Genomic DNA, 24,793 nt, shown 5'->3' on the forward strand with positions numbered 1-24,793 from the left:
CAGCCTCCGCTCTCGCACTCAGGACCCATCTGTTGGGAGCCCGTGCCTCCCCTTCACTCCCACCCCAGCCGGTCACCTGGCCTCAGCCCCACAGGGGACAAGGAAAACGTCTCCAAAGCCCAGATGCTTATCTGAGACCCCGCTTTCTCGGTCCCCGCACAGCCCTCCGTTGCTCTTCACCATTTCCCTCCTGTGTTCTTGGGCCTCGTTTTTGCTCTGGGTTTTTCAGAGGGACACCCTGGACCGGGGGTGAGCTTTAACATTGCCCCAGGGATCAGCCAGATGCTCACACACACACACACACACACACACACACCCGCAACCCCCCACTCTGGTTGTGTTGGCTTCCGAAGTCAAGTCCCTGGGCAGTCCGGACCAAACCAGCAGGAAATAAAGGCTTTCCTTGTCCCCTTTCCCCTACACCGCTTCCTTCTTCCTTTCCCCTATCTGCGGGAAGTTCTTTCCCTTTCTCCACTTCCCCTTCTCCGATGTCTGTGGGCCTGATGCTGGCTGCCTTGTTGACCTATCCAATAATCTGGGAGAAGGAAACCACGCACACTTTAGTAAGAATTAGATCCACAGCTAGCCTTTCCACATTTGTTCTCTGTGACATGAGACACTGAGGGCCACAGTACCGATGTTGAGGGGGTCACGGGAGAGGTGAGGGATGGAGGGGTAGGCTGATCTTGGAGGGCCTCTCCGAGCTCAGGCACTCACACACACAAGTTGGCAACCCCAAGCCCTTGCTTGGTTTGCATCCTGTCCGTGTTTTGGAGCAAAGGGCTTTAGAAATGGGTGAGGGTGATTTGTGGCATCACCAAGGATGGAGAGCTGGGGCTGCTGGGCTGAGCGGGGAGGAGGTGCAGGGAGCTAGAAGATTCTGCGGACTCTAAATCTTCGATGTTTTGCTTCTTGAGTCATTCTGTGTGAATCATAGAAGCAGGGCTGACTTTGTAAAACAGATTCCCTTGGAGACAAGCAGAGCTGCCCGGGGACGACCAGCTGCCTCCCCTCCCCCCGGCAGTGAAGTCTCTGTCGCAGGAGTTGGGATCTCTTGGGATCACTGGTCATTAGACATGTGGACAGGGGTTGTGCCAGATCAGGCACCCGGGCCCTTGGCTAAGATGCACATCCTGGACCCCACCCCACATCCATAGTCTGCTGTCCTGTAGCACCTCCCCCATAACAGTCATGGCCTCTGATACTCCTGTTTACATGTTTGTTCTCAGTCTGCCTCCCCGACAGAAGGTAAGCTCTGTGGGAACAGGGACCTGTCCCCAGTTTTCCCTCCAGGTCTCAGTGCCTGGCACTCAGAGGTGCTCAGTGAATGAATGAATGAATGAATGATGAATGTCCACTCTCTGAACGAAATAGTGGCTGAAAGGCCCTGTGCAGGAGGCACTGGCCCAGGTGCCTATTCTCCTTTCAGCCCCCTCTGCCTCTGGGGTAATAAAAGGCTATGTAATAAAAGGCTAATATGCAAATCCACTGAATGGCAGAATGATAGGTTGCTATGACGTGCACTGACCACCAGGGGCACATGCTCAACTCAGGGGCTGCTCCCTGCTTGTCAGTGCACTCCCACAGGGGAAGCACCACCCAGCCAGAAGCCAGGCTCATGGCTGAGGAGCACAGCAGCGGTGGCAGGAGCCTCTCCCGTCTCCGTGGCAGCACTTAGGTTATCCAACTGCCAGCTTAGGCTCGCACCCAGGGAATGGGCCTAAGCCAGAGTGGGCCTAGGCAGTCAGACAGATACCCCCTGAGGGTTCCCAGACTGCAAAAGTGCACAAATTTCGTGCACCGGGCCTCCAGTTATGCTATGACAAGCAGACAGCCAGATGCTGTGCTTGTGGTGACCCCTGTGTTACATGTGGGACCCGTGCATCCCAACAGCCTGTCTATAATTGGGACCAATGAGGAAGCAGGGGTCACAGGTCCTACATAGTGGGTTCTCTGGAAAGTTCTATTCCAATAGATAGAACTCAAAGACCTCTGGGACAGTCTCTTCCACATCCTTCTGTGTCAGCACCAAAGGCAGTTTGCATCTTCCCCTCCTTGGTGACTGGAAGGGGCAGGGGCCAGAGCAGCCGACCTTGACTTTCTCCTGGTAATGGCACAGAGGAGGCTTCTCTCGCAAGGAGTTTAAAATGCCCTCAGGGCCTGGCTGGCATGGCTCAATGGTTGAGCATTGACCTATGAACCAGGAGGTCACCGTTTGATTCCAGTTCAGGACACATGCCCGGGTTGTGGGCTCGATCCCCAGCGTGGGAGGGGTTCTCTCTCGTCCCTGCTGTTTCTCTCTCTCTCCCTCTCCCTCTCCCTTCCTCTCTGAAATCAATAAAAATATCTTTAAAAATAAATAAAATGGCCCCAGGCCCCAGGTGCAGAGGTGCAGGGGTGCAAACTGCCCTGTCACTGTGACATCCACTGCCCAGCAGAACAGAGGTCCCCTCGAGCCCCTGGGCCAACTTCATAGAGACCCAGTCAGCCCTGGGCCCCGAGCGCTGTTAGTTCAGGGAAATGCCTGCCACCCTCACGGACAACACGCCAAGGGGCCCAGAAGCAAGGAAAGGCCGTGTCAGCGTGGGAGGCACTGGCTGCTGGTGTCCAGGCACTGCCCACGTCGGTCACTCCTGGTCCCGTGCAGCCATCATACCTGCCACTGTGTCAGCTATGTCACCGATGGCAGTGCAGCAGGGGCTCCGTGTGACAGAGGCACCCAGGGCCCCTCCCAGCCGCTCTCCCCTCTGGCCCACCCTCTCCCACCCTCTACCGCCTCCACCTGTGCCTCCTCCAGGCCCTGGGTGCCCTGGCCTCCAGGCCTTCCCCCTTCTTGGAGCAGCCATCCCCTCCTCTTCATCTTCCTGCTTCCTGGTGATCCTTCAGGGCTCAGCTATGAAGCCACACCCTTTGGAGAACCTTCCGGAACCTCCCGAGGCCTTTCTTTCTCAGGCCCTTCACCCTGCAGAGCCCTGGGGTTTTGTGTGGCTCCTGTGCAGGCAGGGCTACCTCGCTCTTGGTGTCCGAGGCTCACAGCTCAGTGGCTGCACACAGTGGGGCCTCCGTGAATATGCTCAGTCCCCAGGGTGTAGGGGCGGGGGGCAGCCTCTCGCCTGGAGAGCCCAGCCCTGCTCGGTCCCTGGGCCAGGGCCCAGTGAGAGGAGGCTGACCAGGGCTTGTCCACGGGCCTTTGTGGCAGCTGCACCGTGGCCTCTGCCACGCTGCTTCCCGAGGCCCCATCAGCGTGGCGTGTGCGTGCTCCGCGTGGTGCTAGAATCTGTGCACGCTGGCCAAGTGCACATTCTTCACCCAGTCGTGCATCTGACAAATTCTTTGCAACCTGTGGCATGCGGGGGCTCTGCTGGCGCCAGGGACCCAGGGAGAAGGAGACAGACAAAGGTCCCCGCGTTCCCAGGGCAGAGACAAAATAAAGGTCAGGTAACAAGTGCTTTGAAAGAAAGGAGGGGCCGGGAGCGAGGGCCAGGAAAGCTCTCCAGAAAGGCGATACTCCGTCAGGGAACCAGGGGCCCGGAGGGGAAAAATTAACTCCTGTGAGGCCCTCGGCAAACACCTGCTCCGTGGGGAGGGGATCCCCGAGGTCCCAGCGGTCACTTAAGGGAAAACAGTCCCCTTTGTTCGGTCCCCAAGATAAACACGCTGTGGGCTGTGACCTGGAGCGGCAGGAAGGGAAGGCTGCCACCTGTCTCCTCCCGGAAACCTGTCCCTAAATGTTGCTGGCTCTGCCGAGGCCGGGCCAGCTCCGAGGGCTGGGCTGGCTCGTCTGTCTCCGGGTGGGAGGGCGTCTGCCCTGTAAGCTCTGCCTTCCAAACAGCTCCCATGATCTGCTCACACGGTCCCCATCCACCTCCGGCCACGATCGGTTCCTCTTTCCCTCGTTTTCCGCCCCGCTCCCGCCAAAGGTCAGGGCGGTCGGGCATTGGCCCGCCAGGTGGCTGGAAGGGCCGCGTAGCTCTGCAGAGGGAGGAGGCGAGGTTGGTCCGGGCAGGCGGGAAGGAGAAACACGGCTAAGAAAGTCTCGGGGTGCTCGTGCCGAGGATCAGACCGTGGAATCCAATCAGAAGCGGTTCCTCCCCATGCCCTTGCCGCTGAGGGGCGGGCGGGCGGGCGGCGGCGGCAGCGGGGCAGGGGGAATGGAGCCGTGTGTGGTTTTCCAGAAAGCCTGATGTCAGGCCCGCAGGCTCCCCACAGGCAGTGGGAAGCGCCTCCCCAGCGGCTCTGGGAAGCGACCAGCTGGGCGCAGAGGCGGGGCGCCAGGACGGGGGCCAGGAGCTCGCATAGATCCGGGTGACCACGGGGACCGGTTATAGCCACCGGGGCGAGCTTCTGGATGGACTTCGGGAGCAGTAATAACACACGTGTGAGGAAGAAGGTCCCATGTCTGGGTCCATTTTTAACCCTTTATGGGTGAGCCGGAGTGTGTGTGTGTGTGTGTGTGTGTGTGAGCATGTGTGTGCGCGTGTGTGTATATGTACTCACTAACTCCATAGGACACAGGCCTTTGGGTTCTGTCTGCAGAAGCAAAGGGGTCGGCAGGGCTGAGCTGATGCCTTCTGCAAAGTCAGAGGTTCCTCCCTTCCTCCTCCAAATGGTTTACTTCTTAAAGAGCAAAGTGCGCCTCTGGATATCTGGCCCAACTCTGTGCCTTTTCCCTGGGTCCCGACGGCTCACTTCCAGACAAAGCAGCCGGAGCTGCCATTGGAGGGGGCAGACCCAGCAAGACACGGAGTTAGGCAGTAGGTGGAAGAGTCCCCAGAGCTGGGGAGGGGTTTGAGGATGGGGGGAGGTGGTAGGAGAATGAGCGGGTGAGAGTGTGAGAGAATGAATGATGGGTGAGTGAGTGAGCGCACGAGCCGATGAAGGCGTGAGGGAGTGAATGGGGTAACAAAGGAATGATGGCCTGGTGAGCGGCCCCTGAGTGACTCAATAGATGAGTTGATGAATGAGTGGATAAATCATGGATGAATGAATGAATGGACTACCCCAACCAGCCAACATGGTGCTTTCAGAATAGTGGGGGGCAGGAGCCTGAGATGCCTCCTTCTCAGGGACCCACCTGCTTGAGCGTGGCCTGCCCCCAGTGTCCAGGAGTCCTTGGAGAGGCAGCCCGGTCAGAAACTCGGCCCAAGGCACTTGATGCATGGTGCCCGACAGCCCCCCCTGCGTGTAGTGTGTGCGTGGTGTGCACTTGGTATGTGTGATATGTGCATGAGGTGTGCATGTGGTGAGACAGACACCGATGCTGCTGCAAACACAGCCCAGAGGGCCCTCGGGGGCACCCTCAAGGGCCCAGGGGCACTTCCTTTGGTCCGGAAGGGGAAAGCTTGCTCCCCTCCTCCATGGAGAGCCTGTGTGACCAGCTGTGTAATCAGATACGTTTTGGAATTGAACACGACTCAGCCCAAATATCTTATGGAGGTGCTTCCAGTGGGCCTTGGGGCAAAGGTGGCTTTCTCTCGATGTGGTGCTGTGCCCACAGAACGCCAAAAGATTGGCCATTTTTCCTTTAAACCACAAAAGGGTCCTGTGTGAGTCCGCAGGGCACACGGTGAGTCAGTGTTTTTAATAACATTCCCTCTATCCCTGACGGTAAACTAATCTGTGTTCACATCTCAGAAAACACAGCAAAATATGCAGCAGAAAAGAAAGCCGCCTGCTGGTCCTCCTCTGGTGATAACAGAAGGCGCTGCGGCCACGCCAGCCGGTCTGTCACTCCCGGCCACACGCGCCTGCGAGAACCGGTCTGAGCGGGGACGTGCTGTTAGTGAGCAATCCACTGGATTCCAAACCCTCACCGGGGAAAGAAAGACTCTCACATCCCCATTAACGATTTTTATCCTCATTACAGGCTGGAAAGATCATATTTTGTATATTAGGCTACATAAAATACTCTACTCATTCCATCTGATTGTTTTCACTCTATAAAGTGGCTACAGGAACATCTCAGATTACCTGCGTGGCTCAGGTCACATTCCTGCCAAGCAAAGCCATGCTGCAGGGTCCGGGAGGCCCTCCGTGGGCCCACGGGAGGTACACACACACACACACACACACACACACACCCCACTCAGGAGGATGAGGACGGGAGTGTGACACCTAGGTGAGGTTCAAGGTTCTGACCCAGCATTGGGTCGGGAGGTCCGTTGACTTGCTGGTGAGGTCCCCAGCTTATTGGTTCATGCGTGCGTCCTGCAAGCAGCATCAGGCCGCTGCTTGGTCTGGGTGCCCTGGGGGGCTGGCCCTGGGAACGCAGGACACAGTGCAGCCCCCGGCGAAGCTTGCCGCCGGCAGCTCGGCTCAGGTTGGTGAGCCTGGTTTTAGCGGAAGCCCTGACACAGACCAGAAACTGGCCCCGAGTCACACACATGAAGACACAACTAGACCACAGCCACGGTGTCCAAGGAGAAGCCACACGTGGTCCCACACGCAGCCGGAAGATCTTTTACCCCCGGCCCCGGGTCTTCCGGAAAGTGTTGGCATCTTCCCAGGGAGACACCCTCGCCTCATCTGTCCAGGGGGCTCTCGCTTTGCTGGATCTTTGGGAAAGCTGGGTGCGGCCACCCTGGTCCAAGAGGGTGCCAGCCCGTGCCTGTGGCAGTGCCTGGCATCAGTGCAGCCAGTGCCTATGACATCAGGGCCCGGCCTCCCTGGACATGGGTCTCTAGGGAAATCAAGGGCTGCACATGGCCACTGAGCCCAGGGAAGCAATAATGCAGGTGCGGGGCGCTCACACGTGCACACACACGCACACATGCACACACGCATGCACACACACGGAGGATGCAAGGGCTGTCAGGCACGGTCAGGGTCCAAGTTTCTTCCTGGTTCAGAGCCTGAGGCCTCCAGGGGCCTTCAGCCAGGAGGATGTGGGCCGTATCATTCAGAGGCTCCACAGGACCTGGGGGACAGCACTCCTTGGACGAAGGCCAGCAGGGTTGAGCTCAGGGGGAGGAGATGCCTCTGTGTGAAGTCCCTTGTCCTCCAGGCCTTGAGGGCAGCTGAAGTCCTTTCATTCTTTCAACCCCCAAATGCCCCCGCGGCTCTCTCTTTGAAAGCCTGGAATCCGCGGGTCATGCGGGCTGTGCCCCGGAGTGACCGTGACCTGCCGGGCAGGGGGTCCGGTGCTGGCCGGGCCTTGTTCTGCTGCAGGGGGGGGCTGTCCCCTGTCCCCACGATGGATGGGGTTTCTTAAGAGAAGGCACCATCCTCATGGGGATCAGTGCTGCAACTCCCACCGCCCTGGGCAGAGGGGTCTGTTGGGCACTCAGTCTAGACCTCTCCCCACTTCAGCCAAAGGAACCCCGTGGGGTGGCCGGGGCGGGGGGGAGACACCTGTGGGAAGCCACTTGCAGACAGTGGTGATCAGCCTAAGAACCTAAGAACCAGGTAGGATCTGCAGAGAGCCTAGCACGATGCTGGCTGGCCGCGGTGGGCATGGCACCACGGCCCGTTAGCTAAGTGAGCACTCATGGGACGTCTGTGGGGTGGCGAGAGTGGAGAGGGCGGAATAACGCAGCAGATGTGAAGTGATGGGGCAGCAACGAGCCGGAGCGCCCGGACGGGGCCGGGAGCGGGGCCAGCGGAACTGACATGAGTAATGCGAGTGAGCTGGACCAGAAAGGCTTCCGGGAGGAGGCGGCGGGTCTGAGCTGGCCGCACGCTGACCCACCCGGGCATGTTTTCGGAGTCCCGAGGAATTGTTCTCAGAAGGCAAGGCCTCGGAGAGCCCTGGGGTGGAAACAACAGCCGTGGGTTCTGCGGGGGGAAATCCCCCAGACAGAGCTGCATGCCTTGGCCGCGCTCCAGACCGTGGGGCCGGCGGTTGCCATGCCCGCGGAGTCTGCCCGGCCAGCTGCAGCGCGCAGGCCTCTGCTGGGGATTCTGACCTCATGGAGGGGAGGAAATGACAGTGGCCCCGGCTCCCACCCACCATCTCTCCGTTATAACCTCCCCGGGCACATCTCTCCCGGGATAATTACACCCAAAGTCCCTTTTAGGGCCTTAGGCCCTCTACCTGTGTGGTGATGCCCCCACCGGACACTCCAACGGGGCACAGAGCCAGCGGGGAGTGGCACGGGTGGCCGTTGGCGCTCACAATAGCCCTGACTCATGAGCGGCTCACTTCTTCCATGCTCCTTCCCCTCCCGCTGTCTGTGAGTCAACGGCATTTATTTAGCACCTCGGAGGACAGAGACCTGCAGTGGGCAGCTGCCCTGGGCAGGGGTGGCTAGGACCCAGGAGAGCAGCCTCCGCTGCCCAGCAACCAGCCCCTCACCAGCCAGCCAGCCAGCCAGCCGGGGGCAGCCCCAGGGGTGACTGTGCATTTTGTGGGGAGAAACCACACCTGCCACCTCAGAGCTCTCTCATGCCCTCGGTGAGAGCGAGGGTTGAATTCGAGGAATGTGCCCTGTCTCTGGGCTGCCATGGGAACCACCTCTCCAGGCCTCCATGTTCTCATCTGAGAAATGGGGGTGATACGATCAGGCCCCCCCCCCCACCTCCAAAATCTTCCCTGAGACTGCAGATGGGAGCCATGGCCCCCAGGGAACAAGTAACAATGTGTGGAGATATTTGGGAGAGGGTGGTGTTGCCCACAGGTCCACGGTGCCCAGGTGGAGAAGCCACCTCCCCACCTCACCCCCATCATGATTTTGGAAGAGAGAGAGCCCCGTCCAAGAACCCCAGAGCACCGCTGCGCGGCGAGTCAGAGGGCCTGGTCTGCCCTGCTTTGCAGAGCCTGGCAGTCACCTTGTCACTACGCTGCAGACGGGGAGTGCTCAGACTCGGGCATACACCTTGCTCTCTGCCTCTTCTTGTGGGCAGCCAAGGAGGTGGCACTGATGTGGAAATAAACTGTTGGAAGGGTGCCCTTCGGAGCCGCCACCTCCCCCGATGCCCACTCAGCCTTCTCCTGGGTCCCTTGTCACTGTGTGCCTGGACTCCTAGGTATTAAAATGTCAGCAAAATGCCCTGGCTGGTTTGGCTCAGTGGATAGATAGAGTGCCGGCCTGCAGACTGAAGGATCTCGGGTTCTATTCCGGTCAAGGGCACATGCGCAGGTTGCGCATTTGATCCCTAAAAGGGGGCATTGCAGGAGGCAGCCGATCCGTGATTCTCTCTCATCATGGATGTTTCTATCTCTCTCCCTCTCCCTTCCTTGCTCTGATATCAACAAAAGTGATTTTGGAGTGTGTGTGTGTGTGTGTGTGTGTGTGTGTGTTTTATATTAGCAAAGACATAAGCACCTGATGGTGGGTGACAGACCAGGCTGAGCTGTGACGCCTAGACCTTCCCGTCATCAAATGTACCGTGTGGGCTAATGAGACTGCTTTTTACTAATCCCTGAGCCGGGAATTAACCCTTCTGGAGATGCCTCTGTGTGTGAAGTCCCTTGTCCTCGGGGCCTTGAGGGCAGCTGAAGTCCTTTCATTCTTTCAACCCCCAAATGCCCCCTCGGCTTTCCCTTTGAAAGAGTGGAATCCGAGGGCCATGCAGGCTGTGCCCCGGAGTGACCGTGACCTGCTGGGCAGGGGGGTCCGGTGCTGGCCGGGCCTTGTTCTGCTGCAAGGGGGCTGTCCCTTGTCCCCATGATGGATGCCCTTGGGTTTTTAATCCGGAGAACCACTGAGCCAAAACGCAGGAAATGCAACCGTTTATCCAGAGGGCCTGTTTGTAAGCAATTAGCAACCCAGACGAAAGACAGAATCCCAAGGAGGCGGCCCAGTGAGGCAGCCAAAATCACCGCCCAGGCAAGGGCCCTTCAAAGTCCTCTCACTAGGAAGATGTCTCCACAGAGAGAATCCCGTTGCCCCTCCCTACTTTTACTTTGTGTTAGTCCTTGACATCTCACGATCCAAGAATCCCCAGGCCTCTGACGTCCTTGCTGGCCATCCACTCACCAGCCCTGCACAGAGACACTGCCCACCTGGGGCGACCGGGGAGGGGACAGAGCAGGGGCATCTACAGGAATGTGGCCAGGAAAGGACGCTCCGCAGCAAGCAGACATCTGGAGCATCTGGCTAAGGCATACGCCACAGTCCCAGGAGGGCCCTAGGGGCCACTGTGCCCGGAGGAAGTGCGGGGCTGCCGTGCCTGAGAGATTGTCCCCCCGTCTGCAGCCCCCAAGAGGGCTCAGCATCCTCTCGGGTCAGAAGCCAAGGGTCATTTCCCAAACTCTGGGAATGCCCAATGTCCCCAAAATGGAGGACTCAGAAATGGACTCTTTGTCACAAATTACACCTCGTAAACTTCTCTGCAGGACCCTTTGTACTTGGAAATAAATTTAGAAAGATGACATTACACAATCTTGGTTGTTTACTAACAAGGATAAGAGAACGAAGTTACATAACCGCGCGTGCGTGTCCGTGTGTGTGTGTGTGTGTGTGTGTGTGTGTATTATTATTCTTCCCAGCTTTTAAAAAACGTGAACTTTTAGGCGAGGCAGAAAGCGTGGAGGGCTGTTTCCGGCGGGGACTTGGCCAGCCCTATGCACTTCTCCAAACCTGTTATCCCTGTCCAAGGTGCAGACAAAGGGTCCTTTGGGGCCACTTAGCACCCATTGGCAAGGCCAGCTCAAGGATAAAATAACCTCTCTCCCTGCACCTCTCCAAGCTCAAGAAGCCCACAAACTTGAGCCTGACTGGGAGGGATGAGCCTGAAAGGGAGTCAGTGACAATGCCGACCAACGCCCAGCCTCCCCCGGCGCCTGGCACTGAGCTGAAGCTTTGTGTACCCCGGAGGCAGGCTCACAGGAGAAGACGGAGCCTCTCGGGGGTTGAAGGAGGCTCACGCAAGGTCATCGAGCTGGGAAGTGCCAACCCTGGAACCAGACTCACCCCATTCCCCACACCCCATCCTGGCCAATTCCAGAATCCACCCTTGGAACTGGGGCATGCTGTTGACACCATGACCTTGGAGGGCAGCTTGTAGAACCACTTCTGCAGGCCATTCGTCAAGCAATTGATTGTCAACTGCACAAGGCCTTTCCTCCAGGGAAGGGAGTGAAGAGAGGAAGTGCCATAGCTGAGGTGCAGGTTCCTGGGTCTGTGCTTGCGCAAGGGGCAATCCAGGGCAGCTTCCTAGAGGAGGTGGCGCTGGCGCTTTCGTTGGAGACCTGACAGGATGGGGAGAGGCCGGGGAAGGGAGGCAGTTCTCCCTGGGCTGGGCTGCCAGTGTGGCCCCTGGGAACTAAACTGGGTGTGGCTACCCCTGGAGACCGCAGAGGGCAGAGGATTAAAAAGCTGTCCTGGGGAGCCCCTGCTGAGTGCCGGGCACCTGCGGTCCTGGGGGAAGCACAAAGTCACTGTCCCCCTCTCCCCCCACACACCCCCTCAGGGAGTCAGTAGAGAGTCATGCAAGGAGTGTAGACTACTAGACAGGAATTCCACCCCCTTCCCTGGCCTTCAAGCCCCCCACCCCTTCTGCAAAACAAGGACCAGGCTGCGGCATTCAATGAGATAGATGGGCGGTAGGATGGCCTCTGCTGATGCCTGATGGCAGAATACTAAGCATTCCACACCCGGGAGCTGCGGGTAACAGCAGGGGGATTCCAGAGAGACGTTTTTACCCTGGGGGAGATATGCACGGAGCCAGGGCCTGGGGAGGGCAGAGGGCGGGCCTGCGGAAAGCAGGGGAGGCTCCCCGGAGGAGGCTCCCGAGGAGGTGAGACTGAGTGACGGCAGGAGTCCGCCAGCTGAGCGGAGGGGGAAGAGGCAGAGAGCACTCATTCCTGACTTCACTCTCCGGAGAAGCGGCTCTGCCTGCGAGGCCACCAGGCAGCACAGGCGTGCGACTTTTGGAGACTTTTCATTCAAGGTGGGGGCGCCGGGAGTTCCCTCCCCACTAGGAAACCTTGGACACCTTCTCAAAAAAAAAAAAGTCCAAGGGGCACTCTCTCCGGATAAAAATAAAAAACTTGGAGGGGCCGCAGGAACGCAATACTTTTCTTCCTGTGTTTAAGTTTCTACGGAAAATCTGACCGGCGGCCGCCGCCCCTGCGCGGAGCGGGCGCGGGGCGCTTCTGTCTCCCTTTAGGCGAAGGCGGCCGGGGCGGGGCGGGCGCGGCCGGGCCGGGTGGGCGCACGGGGCGCGGAGCCGCCGGCGCCGGGGGTGGCGGGCGGCGGGCGGCGGGCGGAGCGGGAGGCCCGGCCCCCTTGAGGCGAGGAGCGCGCCCGTCGCGAACGCTGCCTGCCGTGTCCGCTTGCAGAGGCCGCCGGGGCCGTGGAGGGGCAGGGCGCGCCGCCCGGCGGTCCCGGCGCACCGGCAGCGGACATGAGGGTCCACGAGAAGTACTCGTCCATCCCGGCCGAGGACCGCAGCGTCCACATCGTCAACATCTGCGCCATCGAGGAGGCCGGCTACCTGCCGTCCGAGGGCACGGTGAGTGCGGGCGCCGCGAGCGGCCGGCCGGCCGGGGGAGGGCCGCGCACCTGCGCCGCGCCAGCCAGGGGCGGGCAGCACCCACCGGGAGGCGCGCCGGGCCGCGTGGGGCCCCGGGTGCGCGTGGGACGCCCACCCGTGCACGTGGGGCGTGGCTGCCGGCGCCCGGAGCCTGCGATCTGCGGGTCCGGAGCGGGGAGCCCCCGCCGCCCCCGCCCGCGCAGCGCGGCGCCCCTCGCTCCGCCCGGCTCTGCGGCTCTTTGGCCCCCGAGTGCGGAGTCGCTTTTGCCCCAAACTGGGGCCCCGGGTGGGACTTTTCCTTCCTGTTGGTGCTGGTTGGGGCAGCCAGGATGGGGGTGGGGGAGTCACCTCGCCGGAGGAGGAGGAGGAGGAGGAGGAGGAGGGGGGGGGGGAAGGGCGGGGGCAGCCTCCGGGCCCCGCAGCCCCGCGGCTCTGGCGGGGGCAGCCGAGCCCCTTTGGCCTTCGCCCCGCCAGCGGCTCCCTCACCTGCCCGGGTGCGCCGAGTTCCCAGGGCGCGCGGCCGGGACGGGAACTCCCCGTGCCCCAGGCAGCGGGCGGGCGGGCGGGCTCCAGTCTTTGGGGTTTCTCTCCACCCAGTTCGCACCCGGCACCCGCACCCAGTGCTGTGGTAGCCCCCAGGCATGGGCTAGCGCTGAGCCGGCCACGTGGTTGGGGACCTCTGTGGGGTCCCCGCCGCCCCCACTGCCCTCTCCAGTCCAGACCTGGCAGTCACAGGGATCCCCGGAGGACAGAGTCTGCCCATGAGGGGTTTGGCTTGAGTTAGAACAAAATTTGCCTAAGGAGGGAAGGTCTGACATGGATGCCCTCAGCCCGGGAGCCCTGGGGCTGCTCACTCTGCACAAGCAGACTCCCCTCCCGCCCAAGGGCCCAGCTCCTCCCCAGGAGATGCCAACAGCCCCAGACCAGTGGCTTTGCCCTGACCAAGCTGAGGATCGCCCTGGCCTGCTTTACCCTCAGGTCTGGAGACGGGCATCAGGGAGGCACCTGCCATGTGGGGCCCTGCGGGGCAGAGACTGGAAGGCCTTGCAGCCCCTGGGGTCACCGCTGAGCTCCCGGCAGTCCTTTCAAGGCTCCTCTGCCGCTGGGCTTGCCCAGAGGAGCAGGCAGGCAGCCCTGGGAAGTGTGGATGGAGAGGGGCCTGCCTGTGGTAATGCCATTGGCCTTGAGAGCTTCAGGGTCATCATTTCAGCAAACGCTGGGTGCCTGCTGGGTGCCAAGCTGTGCTGGGTCCCGGGCACCCCATAGGGAAGCCTCACCTACCTTGAGGAGCGGTGACGGATGTTACCCTGGACAGTGGCAAGGGGCACGTCCTTAGCACTGGGCCAGGCGCTGCCTAGCAGCTCACTTAACGCTCACAGCAACCATATGGGGTGGGTGCTGTTGCTACAGATGGGGAAACCGAGGCCAAGAGGGATCTGATGAGCTGTTCCCAGTCACCCAGCAGCTCGGAGGAGAGAGCTAGGAAGGGCCAAGACAGAAAAGCAGGTGGTCTGAGGAATGGGCATTCTGGAGAAGGGGCTCCTTATACCTATAAGGGGGGGAGGGATAGAGGGGGGGATAAGGGTTGTGTCAGACAGAGAGCTAAGAAGACCCAGAGGTGGGGACGCAGGACACCAGTTAAGGGCCATGAGGTAATGGTGGCATTTGAGGACATGGAGGTACACGGACAGTCCAGAGGTAGACCCGAATAAATTTGAAATAAGAAATGGAGCCCTTAACCTCCGATGGCCCCTGGCTCTGGAGTCTTACTTCAGGGAGTGCTCCCTCCCCCCCCCCCCCCCCTCAGTTATCTGGATCCAGAAGCTGTCTCTCTCAAATCTTAGTGAGGGGCACAAAGTCTGCAGAGAGGCAGCCTGGCCCTTCTTTCAAGGTCTTCACAGTCTGGAGACCCGCAGACAAGCCCAGGTGAGACTCCTGGCTCTTACTTTGCAGGGTACTGAGGCCTAGGGCTGTGAATCGGGCACTGGCTGTAGGAGAGGAGGCCGCAGAAGGACTGGAGGCCGAAGCTCTGGGAGCCGGGGGCCTGTCTGGGAGCCGGGGGGCAGCGTGGCGGGAGAATCTCTAGGGCCGTGGTCGGCAAACCGCGGCTCGAGAGCCAGATGTGACTCTTTGGCGCCTTGAGTGTGTCTCTTCCACAAAGTGGCGTTAAAAGAAGTTTACGTTTAAAACGTTTGGCTCTCAAAAGAAATGTCGATCGTTGTCCTGTTGCTATTTGGCTCTGTTGACTAATGAGTTGCCGACCACTGCCCCAGGGCATCCTTGGCACAGCTGAAGCCAATCATTGTTGCTCAGTGGTTATCTTGAGTCACCCAGTGGCAGCGGCTCTGTGCATGCAAAGGGCAGAGGGCGTGGGCTGCTATTCGGTTCCCTGACGGGCCCCCCTACACGTGCGGTGCGGCCGTAATTTCCATCATCCGGTCCCGTGCAGACTGCCGTTCCCCGCCCAGGACTGGGTGCCTCCCCTCTCTTGCTCCCAGACCCAAAGGTGACAGTCACTCCGTGGTGTCTGTACAGAGAGATGTAAGGAATGGCTCAAAAGCTAGAGGCCGCGCTGGGTGCTGTTGATTTCCTGAGCTGTTCTCTGTGTTCACCTGTGAGCGTTTCCCGGTCCTTCCCTCACGCGGGTGGCTGTCAGTGGCCCCATCTGTGTGCCCAACAAGCCCAGACACCCCAGAGGCACCTGACGCTGGCACCTGCCTGCCCGAGAGACGTGCACTGCGCTTCCCTGCTTATCTGCTGTCGGAGGCGATCTGTTCATAGATTACACAATTTGCCTGATCAGCAGACGTGGATGTAGCGTGCTGGTGATTCAGGTTTTTTTTTTTTTTTTTTTTAATTTTGGAATACAATGAAGTTTCAGAGGGATGGATCCCTTGGATCTGAAATTGAAAACCGAAAGAAATTTGGCAGGTCAATGATTTTCCCGTTGGAAAAAAAAAAAAAAAAAGTGAATGTGGGAGATTCCCCTGGAATGGTCACTGAGACTGTGGCTGTTTCACACGAATGTGGAATTCCGCTCCTGGGCGCCGACTCCAGGTCCGAAGCCAAATAAATGGGCCCCAGGAGCGTCCCAGGTGTGGACACGGGGCTGCAGTCCCCTCTTCTGCCCTTTCCTCGGGGTTTGGGGAGGGAGTTTGTCTTAAGAGGCAGGTGTGGCCTGGGTGTGGACTTCCTTCTCCCTGTTTGTGGAGTCGGGACAGGGCCTCTGTCCCCTGACATCTTCCCGTGGACCCTCAGGGAGCCATTTCTCTTCCATCTTCCTTGGGGAAGCTCCTTCCAGGAGCGCTTCCCCCCCTCTCCCCCCCCCCCCCCCAATATCCCAAGGGTTGATCTTCAAAATACTTTCAAACCTCCCACCCATCACACTTGGCCCTAACAAGAATCCTGCAACCTCTGTCGAGATGCTGTGTCCCCATCTCTCCGATGAGAACACAGGCCCAGTGCCGAGGCGCCTCATGGATGAGTTGGGTCTCAGCTTCTGTCTCCTTCATCCTGGGCCCCCCACCAGTAATGGTGTGCAAAACCCAAGCCTCTGTCATTAGTTCCTGCACGCATGCTCGTTCCATACCACCCGTTCACCCACGTTTCCCTGTGGGATCGCCCCTTCCTTACGGATAAGAACGTCCCGGAGCCCCTGAAATGGGAGGCCGTGCATACAATATACGCACATCCTCCCGCTGCAAGTTCAGTCTGCCTTTCTGTCCCGTCCTACCCACCAGAGCACCCACTCCACTGCTCCGTGGAAGGGCCCCGTAGTCACATGGCCACCGTGTGAGCTTCTGTGGCCATCGCAGTGTGGCCACCTCCCCAGCTCAGAGTTGCTCTCCAGGCCCTGAGGGTCTCCCAGCCCACGTTGAGTGCAGCAGAAAAAGAGCCCACGCTCTCTGTTGAAAGGTGGCTACCCCCTCACCCCTTGTTCAGGTAGGATCGTCCCATTTTATAACGTTAAGTCAAGACGCAAACAGACAAAGCAACTGCCCAGAGGCACACATCAGCGACAGGGCCAGGTCTGGGGGCGGGATCCGGGACTCTCACACCAGGGCGTGGTGCTGGCTCCTGCATGTCCAGGCGGTGCATCCAGCTCTCTTTTATCACTTTTTTTTTAAATCTAGATTTGGCATTGCCACCATCTTCCTCGGGTGGTCCACTTTGACCATGAGATTGTTTTCCCCGGTCCTCTCCTAGTTCTTGGTGCTGTGTCTCACTTCCCAATTAGAGCAAACTTCTGTTGTAGATTCTGGGTGGATGATATATATATATAGGCACATTTAATCCTTGCTACGACCCTTTGAGGGCAGTCGCATCAGACGAGAGAGGTCTTGTTACTCCCCCAGCCCTCCTTTTACAAAGAAGGACCCAGAGGACAGAGAGGTGAGGCCATGTGCCCGGGATGAGGCAGCAGTAGGGGCAGAGCTGGCCTCTGCCCTCAGGCAGGAGGGCGCCCGCCTCTGTGCTGCCACTCCCCAGGTGGTTTGAGAGGTGTGGGGATGTTTCTTTGCTCCCCAGACCGTCAGGCCTCATGGGTCCTCCATCAGGCCTCAGCGGACAGAGTTGTCCAGTGTTGAACTTGAACCTGGGGAGTTGTCCCTACGTTTATGTCCCTGCTCTCTGGCTTGATGGGTCCCTCTGAATTTCTTTCCCACTCTCTCAGGGTTCGTGTGTCCACTTTGATGAGTAGCAGCAGTAATTCTAGCCAGCCAGGGGCCCACAGAAGGTGCCAAGCCCACCCTGTGGGTAGCAGGTCATGAATGGGAGTGCATTGGGGCAGTTCCTGGCCAGGCCTCAGGGATCCTGCCACCCTCTTTAGAGGCCCCTGTACATTAAGAGCTCCTAAGTGGAAGGCCCCAAGGCAGTCCCGGCACATGAGACCTACACAGGCTGGAGTGGTCAGGGACCCCCAGAGCGTGGAGAACGGGGATTCGTCCCATGCCCTGGAAGCTGGGTAGAATTACAAAGTACGGAGGAGGGGAGGGTGTGCAGGTAGGGAGCACAGCAGGTGAAAGGGGATGAGGATGTCCTAACTCCAGTGTACGCCCCGGGAGGGGGCAGGGGGTGGATGGGCAGGGGCCCAGGAAGCTGGGGATGGTGGTGTGGGCAGGACACGAGGATGGACAGCCAAGCCTGGCTCAGCTCTAAAAGAGAAGTTCATAGAAATAAGCACCTTGTGCAAGTGCTGGGCGTCTGGCATGCCCAGGATCCGAGCAGCAGGCAGGCTGTCCACTGTGGACTGACCTCGTCCCAAGCTCTTGCCCTGCCCGGCGGCAGTTCATTCCCTGAGCACCGGCTGGTAGCTTCCTGGTCAGCCCTCGGGTCTGGCTTTTCTGTCCACTCCTCCGGGAGAAGAGGCACCGTGTGCCAGCTCACTTTGACTCTGCACTCCCCTGGCATTTCTGAGATCATTGAGGAGGATGAGCCTCCGCCAATGGCACCAGGATCGAGGGGGGTGTGTGTGTGTGACAGGACGCCCCCCAGCGCCCGTCCTGGGAATTGGATGGAGCGTGGGCCCAGCCCAGGTGTTCTGTAACTCAGATAACCCTCCTGGCCGCCAGGGGACCGCTCACATTATCCTCCTGTTTTACAGAATCGGACACTGAGGCCCACGCCCAGACTGAGAGCCAGGTCTGGCTGACTGTAGGGCCTGGTGCTCAGCCACTGGCCCTCACGGCTCCTCTCTGAAAAGGAGCAGCACCTCCAGTCCCCACTCCTATGGAGGATGGAGCCCCCTGGGTGTGCACACGGGGTTGAAGGCTGGGCAGGGCCCTCAGGAGCCCTCCCAGTCCCTGGCCTCTGCCCTGCCCGTGAGCCTATGTGAGGAACACTTTTTGGGGTCAACCCTGGTCGCCTTTGGCAAACCATCGGGTCCCTCTGGGCCAGCCCGCTCGGACTCCCGGGACCAGGAGGCCATCCGAGGGCCGATGGCCTGCTTGGCGTCTTCACAGAGACTGTCTCCTTCGTGTCAGCGGCGTGAACGCGGGCAGGGGCTACTTCTGTCAACCGGTTGCGGTGGTTGTTGGGTGGCTGGTGGACGGAGGGAGCGGGTGGACTGTGTGGTTCGGTTTGAAGCGCGTTCCCTCCGAGGGCGACAGCCCAGCCGTGAGTGGGGTTCCCTCCGCTTCCTCTGCAGCTGCTGAACTCGCTGTCCGTGAACCCTGACGCCAACTGCAAGTACGGCCTGTACTTCCGCGATGGCAAGCGCAAGGTGGACTACGTCCTGGTGTACCATCACAAGCGCGGCTCGGGCAGCAAGACGCTGGCCAGGAGGGTCCTGCAGAACGACGCCGCGGTGGGCGGCCGCCAGGGCCAGCCCCTGCCCGGGAAGGGCAGCCCCGGGGGCAAGCGCGAGCTGGAGAGCCCCATGGACTTCTACGAGGACGACAAGCGGTTCCGCAGGGAGGAGTACGAGGGGAACCTCCTGGAGGCGGGGCTGGAGCTGGAGCACGACGAGGAGGTACCTGTTCCTCTTCTTATTGGCCTGTTGGGCGGACAGGGTGGAGCGGGGACCGGGGTGGGGGGGGCTTCAGTGGGGAGGTTGTGCAGTTCTTTCTCCTGAAGGCGGAGGGGACGTGTCGGTCCTCTTAGCTTTATTTTTTAATTTTTTAAAAAATTTTCTTTATTGATTAAGGTATCACATAGTTGTCCTCAACCCCCCATTCCAATCCCCTACCCCACCCCACTCATGCCCCCACCCCCCTATTGTCCTTGACCACTGGTTAGGCTCATATGTATGCTCACAAGTCCTTTGGTGGATCTCTCCCTTTTATCCCCACCCTCCCCCTGAGGTCCAACCATCTGACCCATGGCTCCTTATCGCTGGGTCTGTTTTTGTCCATCAGTCTATGGTGTTCACCATTTCCCCCAGATGAGTGAGATTATGTCCTACTGGAAATATACGAATCGAACATGAGTCAAGCAGTCATGGTTATGCTGTCCTCTTAGCTTTAAACCCGTGCTTAGGGAAGGCGAATGGGAATGCCTCTCTGGTTCAGGTTGGGTAGAAATGGCTTCCAGTGGCTTCGGGGAGTCCCAAACCACCCCCTCCAGGCCACGTCTGCTCTGGGGTAGGACTGACGTTCCAGCGATGGCCTTTGGTGTGGAGGCCTTTCCTGCTCTTGTCAGTTCCTTCCCTGGAAGATGTGCCCCGGTCGAGGGCCAGAGGATGGCACTCTCCCAGGAGTCTTCCTGGTGGTTGGCCATGGCCCTCCTCAGAGGCTTAGCTTCTCCAAGTTGGGAGGTCCGCCTGACTGAGCCCCGAAGGCCTGGTGCTCTGAAATCCCGCAACTCTGACACTTTCCTGGAGCCCCGCTCCCCGGCAAGGCCTGAGAGAGAACCGCTCTCAGAAAACGATTCGGGGGAGAGCAAACAGGGAGCTCACCTGGCAAGCAGGGCCGCCCTGGCGGTGAGAGGCACAGCAGTGTGTGTGGGAAAAGGGCCCTTAGCGGCCCTGGGTTTGCCCGTGCTCCCCCGTCACCCCCTTAACCGCCCTGAGCACGGGGCCTGCCAGGGGTAACGGAGAATCGGCAGAAGTGGGCACCGCACGCTGCGAACAGAACCAGTCGTGCCTGAGCCGGTTCACTGAGGACGCTGACAGCCACCTGTGAGCGTTCACGATCAAAGCTGGTATCGATTTGCTAGTCCATCGATGAGAACCATGATCAATAGCGGATACTTTGGGTCCGGGGATAAGCAAGCTTTTGGGATTCGGTTGGGGAGCCCGTGGTGTGAGGTCTGTTCCCACTGACCTCTTTCCGCCCTGACCAGGCGTGGGTTTGAGTGTTTGGCAGGGAGCACCTTCTGGGTCACGTTCACCTTCGGAGGTGGGGCTGCCTGCGGGTGTGGGTGGCTCCCGCTGCAGGGATGTTGGAGTCGCGAGGGTGTGTGAGGGGCCTCAGAGTGCTTTGGTGACACAAGATTTGGTCCTGACGGTGGCTGTGACCTTGGGCAGCAGCTGCAGACAGGTGTGCGCTGGCCCTTCCGAGTTTTGTGGTTCACTTTGCCTTAGGCCTGAGCTGGGGCCGCTGAAAGAGAGCTGTCATTTTTTGATGACCTTTTGCGTCGTTCTGCCTGGCCAGCCCCACAGCCATGGGTGGAGACAATACTGCTACTATGTAGAGCCGACTTCCACGAACGCTCCTCCCGCCGGACCGGGCGGGCAGAGCCGGGGTCTTGGGCTCAGTGTGGGGTGTGCCAGTCGGTATAGTGTACCCAGGGGGTTGCTGTCGCTGCCCTTCTCTCCTCACTACAGCTGTGAAATCTCACGCTTGAAAGGGCCCACGAGGTCTGGTGATTCACGCTGACCCTGGCCCGCTCCCAGACCTTCTCCCTGTCCTCTGTTCAACGGCGTAGGCCTCAGTTTCCCCATGGGCCACATGGAGATACGCCTAGTTTTTATATCACTGGGCTGTCTGTCGTGAGCAAAGTGCACAGTGCTTAACTCCAAGTCTGGCACGTGACAAATTCATACTGAACGCTAATAATGCTTCATCACTGTTCCTGGGAAGTGGGAACAGCAGCGCCCGAGAAGGAGGAGAGAAAAGAGCCGTGTCTTTTCCAATAACTTTGTGACAAGCCAACCTAAAGACTGTCACCAATAAAAGATCTAGTTTCCCCAATAAGGGGCCCCAAAATGCCATTGATAATTTGGCTCTGTGGCCCAAAGCGGCCTTTCGGCCACCCATCGGGCCATTTTATTTTATTTTTAAAATTTCTTTATTGATTATGGTATCACATAATTGTCCTCATCCTCCCCCTCCCCCCATTCCCATCCCAAACCCCTCCCCACATATGCCCCCACCCCCCTGTTGTCCATGACCACTGGTTAGGCTTCTATGCATGCATAAAAGTCCTTTTGGTTGATCTCTCCCCCTTTCCCCCCACCCTCCCCTACCATCGGGCCATTTTAACAGGAAAATGCGGTGGAAGTATAGAGACGGTTGGAGTTTCCCAAGCAGCTGACGCTGAGTGCGGACCGTCTCCCGGTGGAGTCTCTCCACGGCGAACAAGGGCCGCTGTCACGTGCAGCTCCCACCCGAGACCGTCAGGCCCAAGATGGCTGGGGAAAGCCCCCCTCTGGTGCCCTCGCCAGCTCTCCCGAGACAGGCGGGACCAGGATCTATTCAAAGGCCGCTGGGGCTCAGACAGCCTGTGAGGTGTGTGCGCGCCCCTGCCAGGGCGATTAGCAGGCAGCCGCTGCAGTTTGTTTCTGGGGGGAGAGACCCAGGAACCAGTCCCCCTGTGCGCTCCGAGGACAAGGGCTGGGGGCTTTGTAGTTTGGGGAACACAGGAGCCTCTGAAAGACCCGGACGTGCAGTCGTACCCAATGTGAAGCACAATTTGGTGCTTTTGTAAACTTTTTTTTGGAGGGGGAGATGGGGGTGGGGAGTCCATGGAACCCATTGGATCCTCAACTACTCGGCAACACCCCAAGAGAAGGGACTGTCGCATGGAGCAGGTTTCTCTCCCTCGGAGCTGCTGGCGGCTCATATTGAGCAGCATCTCTGGCCGGTAGCACCCCCAAGTCACGCAGCCCCAAATGTCCCCAGACGTTGCTAACTGTCCCTGGGTCTAATATGGAGAGGCTCTGCTTTAAAGTGTTAACATAAACACACACACACACACACACACACACACACAAGATATTCAAACCGGTAAAAAAAAATTTGTGAGTTTATTTGAGCCAAACTGTCGACATATGCTGGAAAGCAGAACCTCAGGGAAGTGAGATGATGCTCTGGAGAATGGCGGTTACATCTGAATTTATACATGGCCGTCAAAGGAGGAACATAGGTGGGTTACATGGAATCCATTGGTGATGGACTAGAGAGGCGAGAGGTGGGGGGGGCGGGCCCTTGGAATTGGATCAAAAGTAAAACGATAAGCACATACGTAGGTGGGGGCAGGAACAAGTAACATAACAGTGAAGGAATTTGTGGTCTCTGTCCCGGTGCCCAGAGTGTGTTATTATAGATGCAAAAAGACAAATAGGCTCGGGTAAGGTAAAGGTTGACCTTGTCAGGGAAGATACCAGCCTAGGAGGTGACTACCCACCATCACTGCTTTTAGTGAAAGTTTCATTTCAGACCATCCCTTGTGGTGACTTTAGGTCTCTGAGTTTGCAAGACCGGCCATGCAGGCCTCCCCTGAGCTTGTTAGGTCAGCGTGTGGCCCCTTTCCTCCCCAAAAGGCTCGGGGACGGTGGGGACAAGAAACGGGACAGAGAAAAAGGCCTCGTGGGTGCGACGGCAGCCCCCATGAGCCCAGTCTCCCCTGGCCGTGTCCAGGCGGTCCCATGGAGGTCACCAGCAGCACAGGCGTGATCTGCCTTTGCTCCCTGAGGGGCCAGCGGGCATGCTGTGCTGTGCGGCTCCTGAGCGGGTGGGCTGTGAGCCCTGCGTGGACAGGACCCCTCCGTGCTTGCCTTTTCCGTGAGTCGGGGGCGGGGGGCGGGGGTTGAGGTAAAGACATCCTTAAGGACGAGGAAGACCTGCCTGGCTCGGGGCAAAGTGAGGGCCAGTTCTTAGGGACACAAAATGGTTATTCTCTTGGGGCCGCCATAACAAACTGGGGGGCTCAAAACAATGCAAATTTATTCTCTCCCAGTTCAGGAGGCCAGGGGTCTGTGGTCGAGGTGTGGGAAAGGCCCCATTCCCTCCCAAGGCCCCAGGGGAGGCTCCTTCCTCCCTCTTCCAGCTCCTGGGCTCCAGGCCTCCCTTGGCGGTGGCTGCAACACTTCAGTCTCTGCCCCTGTCTTCAGACTGCCTCTGTGCGACCTTCTTATAAGGTCACTGGCCCTGGCGTTGAGGGCCCACCCTAACCCAGTATGGCTTCCTCTTGACTGGGTTGCATTTGCAAAGACCCTCCTTCCAAACAGGATCCCATTCAGTCACAGACATGGGGGGTTAGGACACGGGCGGCCCTTTATGGAGACGCCATTCACCAGCACAGCAGCTGAGACCGTGCCCTGGAGTAGCGGCCCCAGGAGTGGGTGGCTCACACAGGGGTACGAGCAGTGAGTGCGCGAGGGAGGTGCGGTCCTGGTTGGGGGCAGAGCAGGGCAGATGGTCTGGGATCGGTCCAGCCGTGGTGTCAGGGCCCAGCATATGCACAGAATCCCCCCGTGGTCCTGTCAGAATGCGGCTCTGGGGCAGCAGGTGTGGGGTGGGAACGGGACTGAGTTTCCAACCAGCTCCCAGGGTGTGGGGAGGCCGCTGTGCCGACCACACTCGGAGGCATGAGGGGCGTGCCGGCTGAGGCACCCTCAGAGAAGGGCCCCAGAGTCCACGGCCCCGATCCCATGTGGGCACCCGAGGTCAGAGCCCCCAGCACCCGTGATAGGAAACGACGGGAAGGAAAAGCATCGGGGAGGCGGGAGGCCCCGCCTGCCTTCTGAGGGAGCGGGCCCTCTATCCCTCCGTCCGCCAGCAGAGGGGTCGGCATCCAGGATCCCATTAAGTGGACGAGAGCCGTTGGTGGCCAGCGTGGTTCCCCTCAACTGGAACCCATCGGCATCTCTCCAGTCCGGCCTCAGAGCCCGCCGGACGTGATTTATGTCCGCGGTCATCGCCGGGAAGGCCACACGCTGTTGTCCGCCGTGTGTGTGTGCCGGGCGCCGAGGCCCGCACTGCCCAGACGCTGAACCTGACCTTGGCTCTGGCAGCACCGCGAGGGCCGCGGACCTCAGAGCCCTGGGAAGTCCGTCCTCCCTCGCACTGCCGTCCGGGGATCAGCCGTGCGCCGGGCTGTCTGGCCCGGGTTCCTCCCGGGGAGCCCGTGGGGGTCCCTCAGCGGCAGCTGTGTCCCATCCTCCTTACTGGGCATGCTCCTTCGGAGAAACAAGTGAGGGAGAACGGAGGCAGCTTCCAGGCCAAGCTTCGGGCCCGGGATGCATCGTGGGCTGGCAAAGATGTGGGCTCAGACCACCCCGGCCACTTCCTGGCTGATCGGTCTCGGGCAAGGGGCTTCCTTCCCCTCCAGGACCTCAGTTTTCCAATCTGTGAAATGGAGATGATGGTACTTCCTTCCTCAGGGAGTGGACTGAGAGAGTGAACACTCCTTGCCCCCTCCCCGGGCACAGGTGCCCTGCTCATGGTCACAGGGGCTTTCAGCTCCTGCCTTTCTTTCCGCCTGTCGGGAACCAGAAGGCAAATCTTGGGGGAAGGGTCTCCCTGAGGATGGAGACACCGCCAGCTGAGAGGGCAGGGGCGGGTTGGTCTGCCACGGTCAGGGCCATAGGAAGGGGACGTGTCTCCTGCAGTTCCCAGCTGAAGCCTGGAGGGCATGGGCAGGTGTCCCGGGTGGTTCTGGGGCTTGGCTGACCGTGATGACCAGCTGGGCCCTCAGCATAGGCGGGAGTGAGGGC

General features: G+C 59.4%; 1 protein-coding gene across 7 annotated transcripts in view; it reads left to right on the forward strand.

The window, feature by feature from the left end:
- The window catches only part of ANO1 (anoctamin 1), a 137,280-nt gene that overhangs the window by 57,516 nt on the left and 54,971 nt on the right, over positions 1-24,793 (forward strand). For 6 of the 7 annotated variants that reach the window (XM_036427829.2, XM_045577470.1, XM_036427831.2 and 3 more), the window contains exons 2-3: positions 12,224-12,396; positions 18,563-18,886. In XM_036427829.2, coding sequence (XP_036283722.2) covers positions 12,224-12,396; positions 18,563-18,886 — 497 coding nt within the window. Of the gene's footprint in view, positions 1-11,693; positions 11,833-12,223; positions 12,397-18,562; positions 18,887-24,793 lie in introns of those variants that run through there. The other variant, XM_036427837.2, reaches the window with a different exon arrangement.

The sequence above is a fragment of the Pipistrellus kuhlii genome, unplaced genomic scaffold, assembly GCF_014108245.1.
Source record: "Pipistrellus kuhlii isolate mPipKuh1 unplaced genomic scaffold, mPipKuh1.p scaffold_m20_p_9, whole genome shotgun sequence".
NCBI lineage: Eukaryota > Metazoa > Chordata > Mammalia > Chiroptera > Vespertilionidae > Pipistrellus > Pipistrellus kuhlii.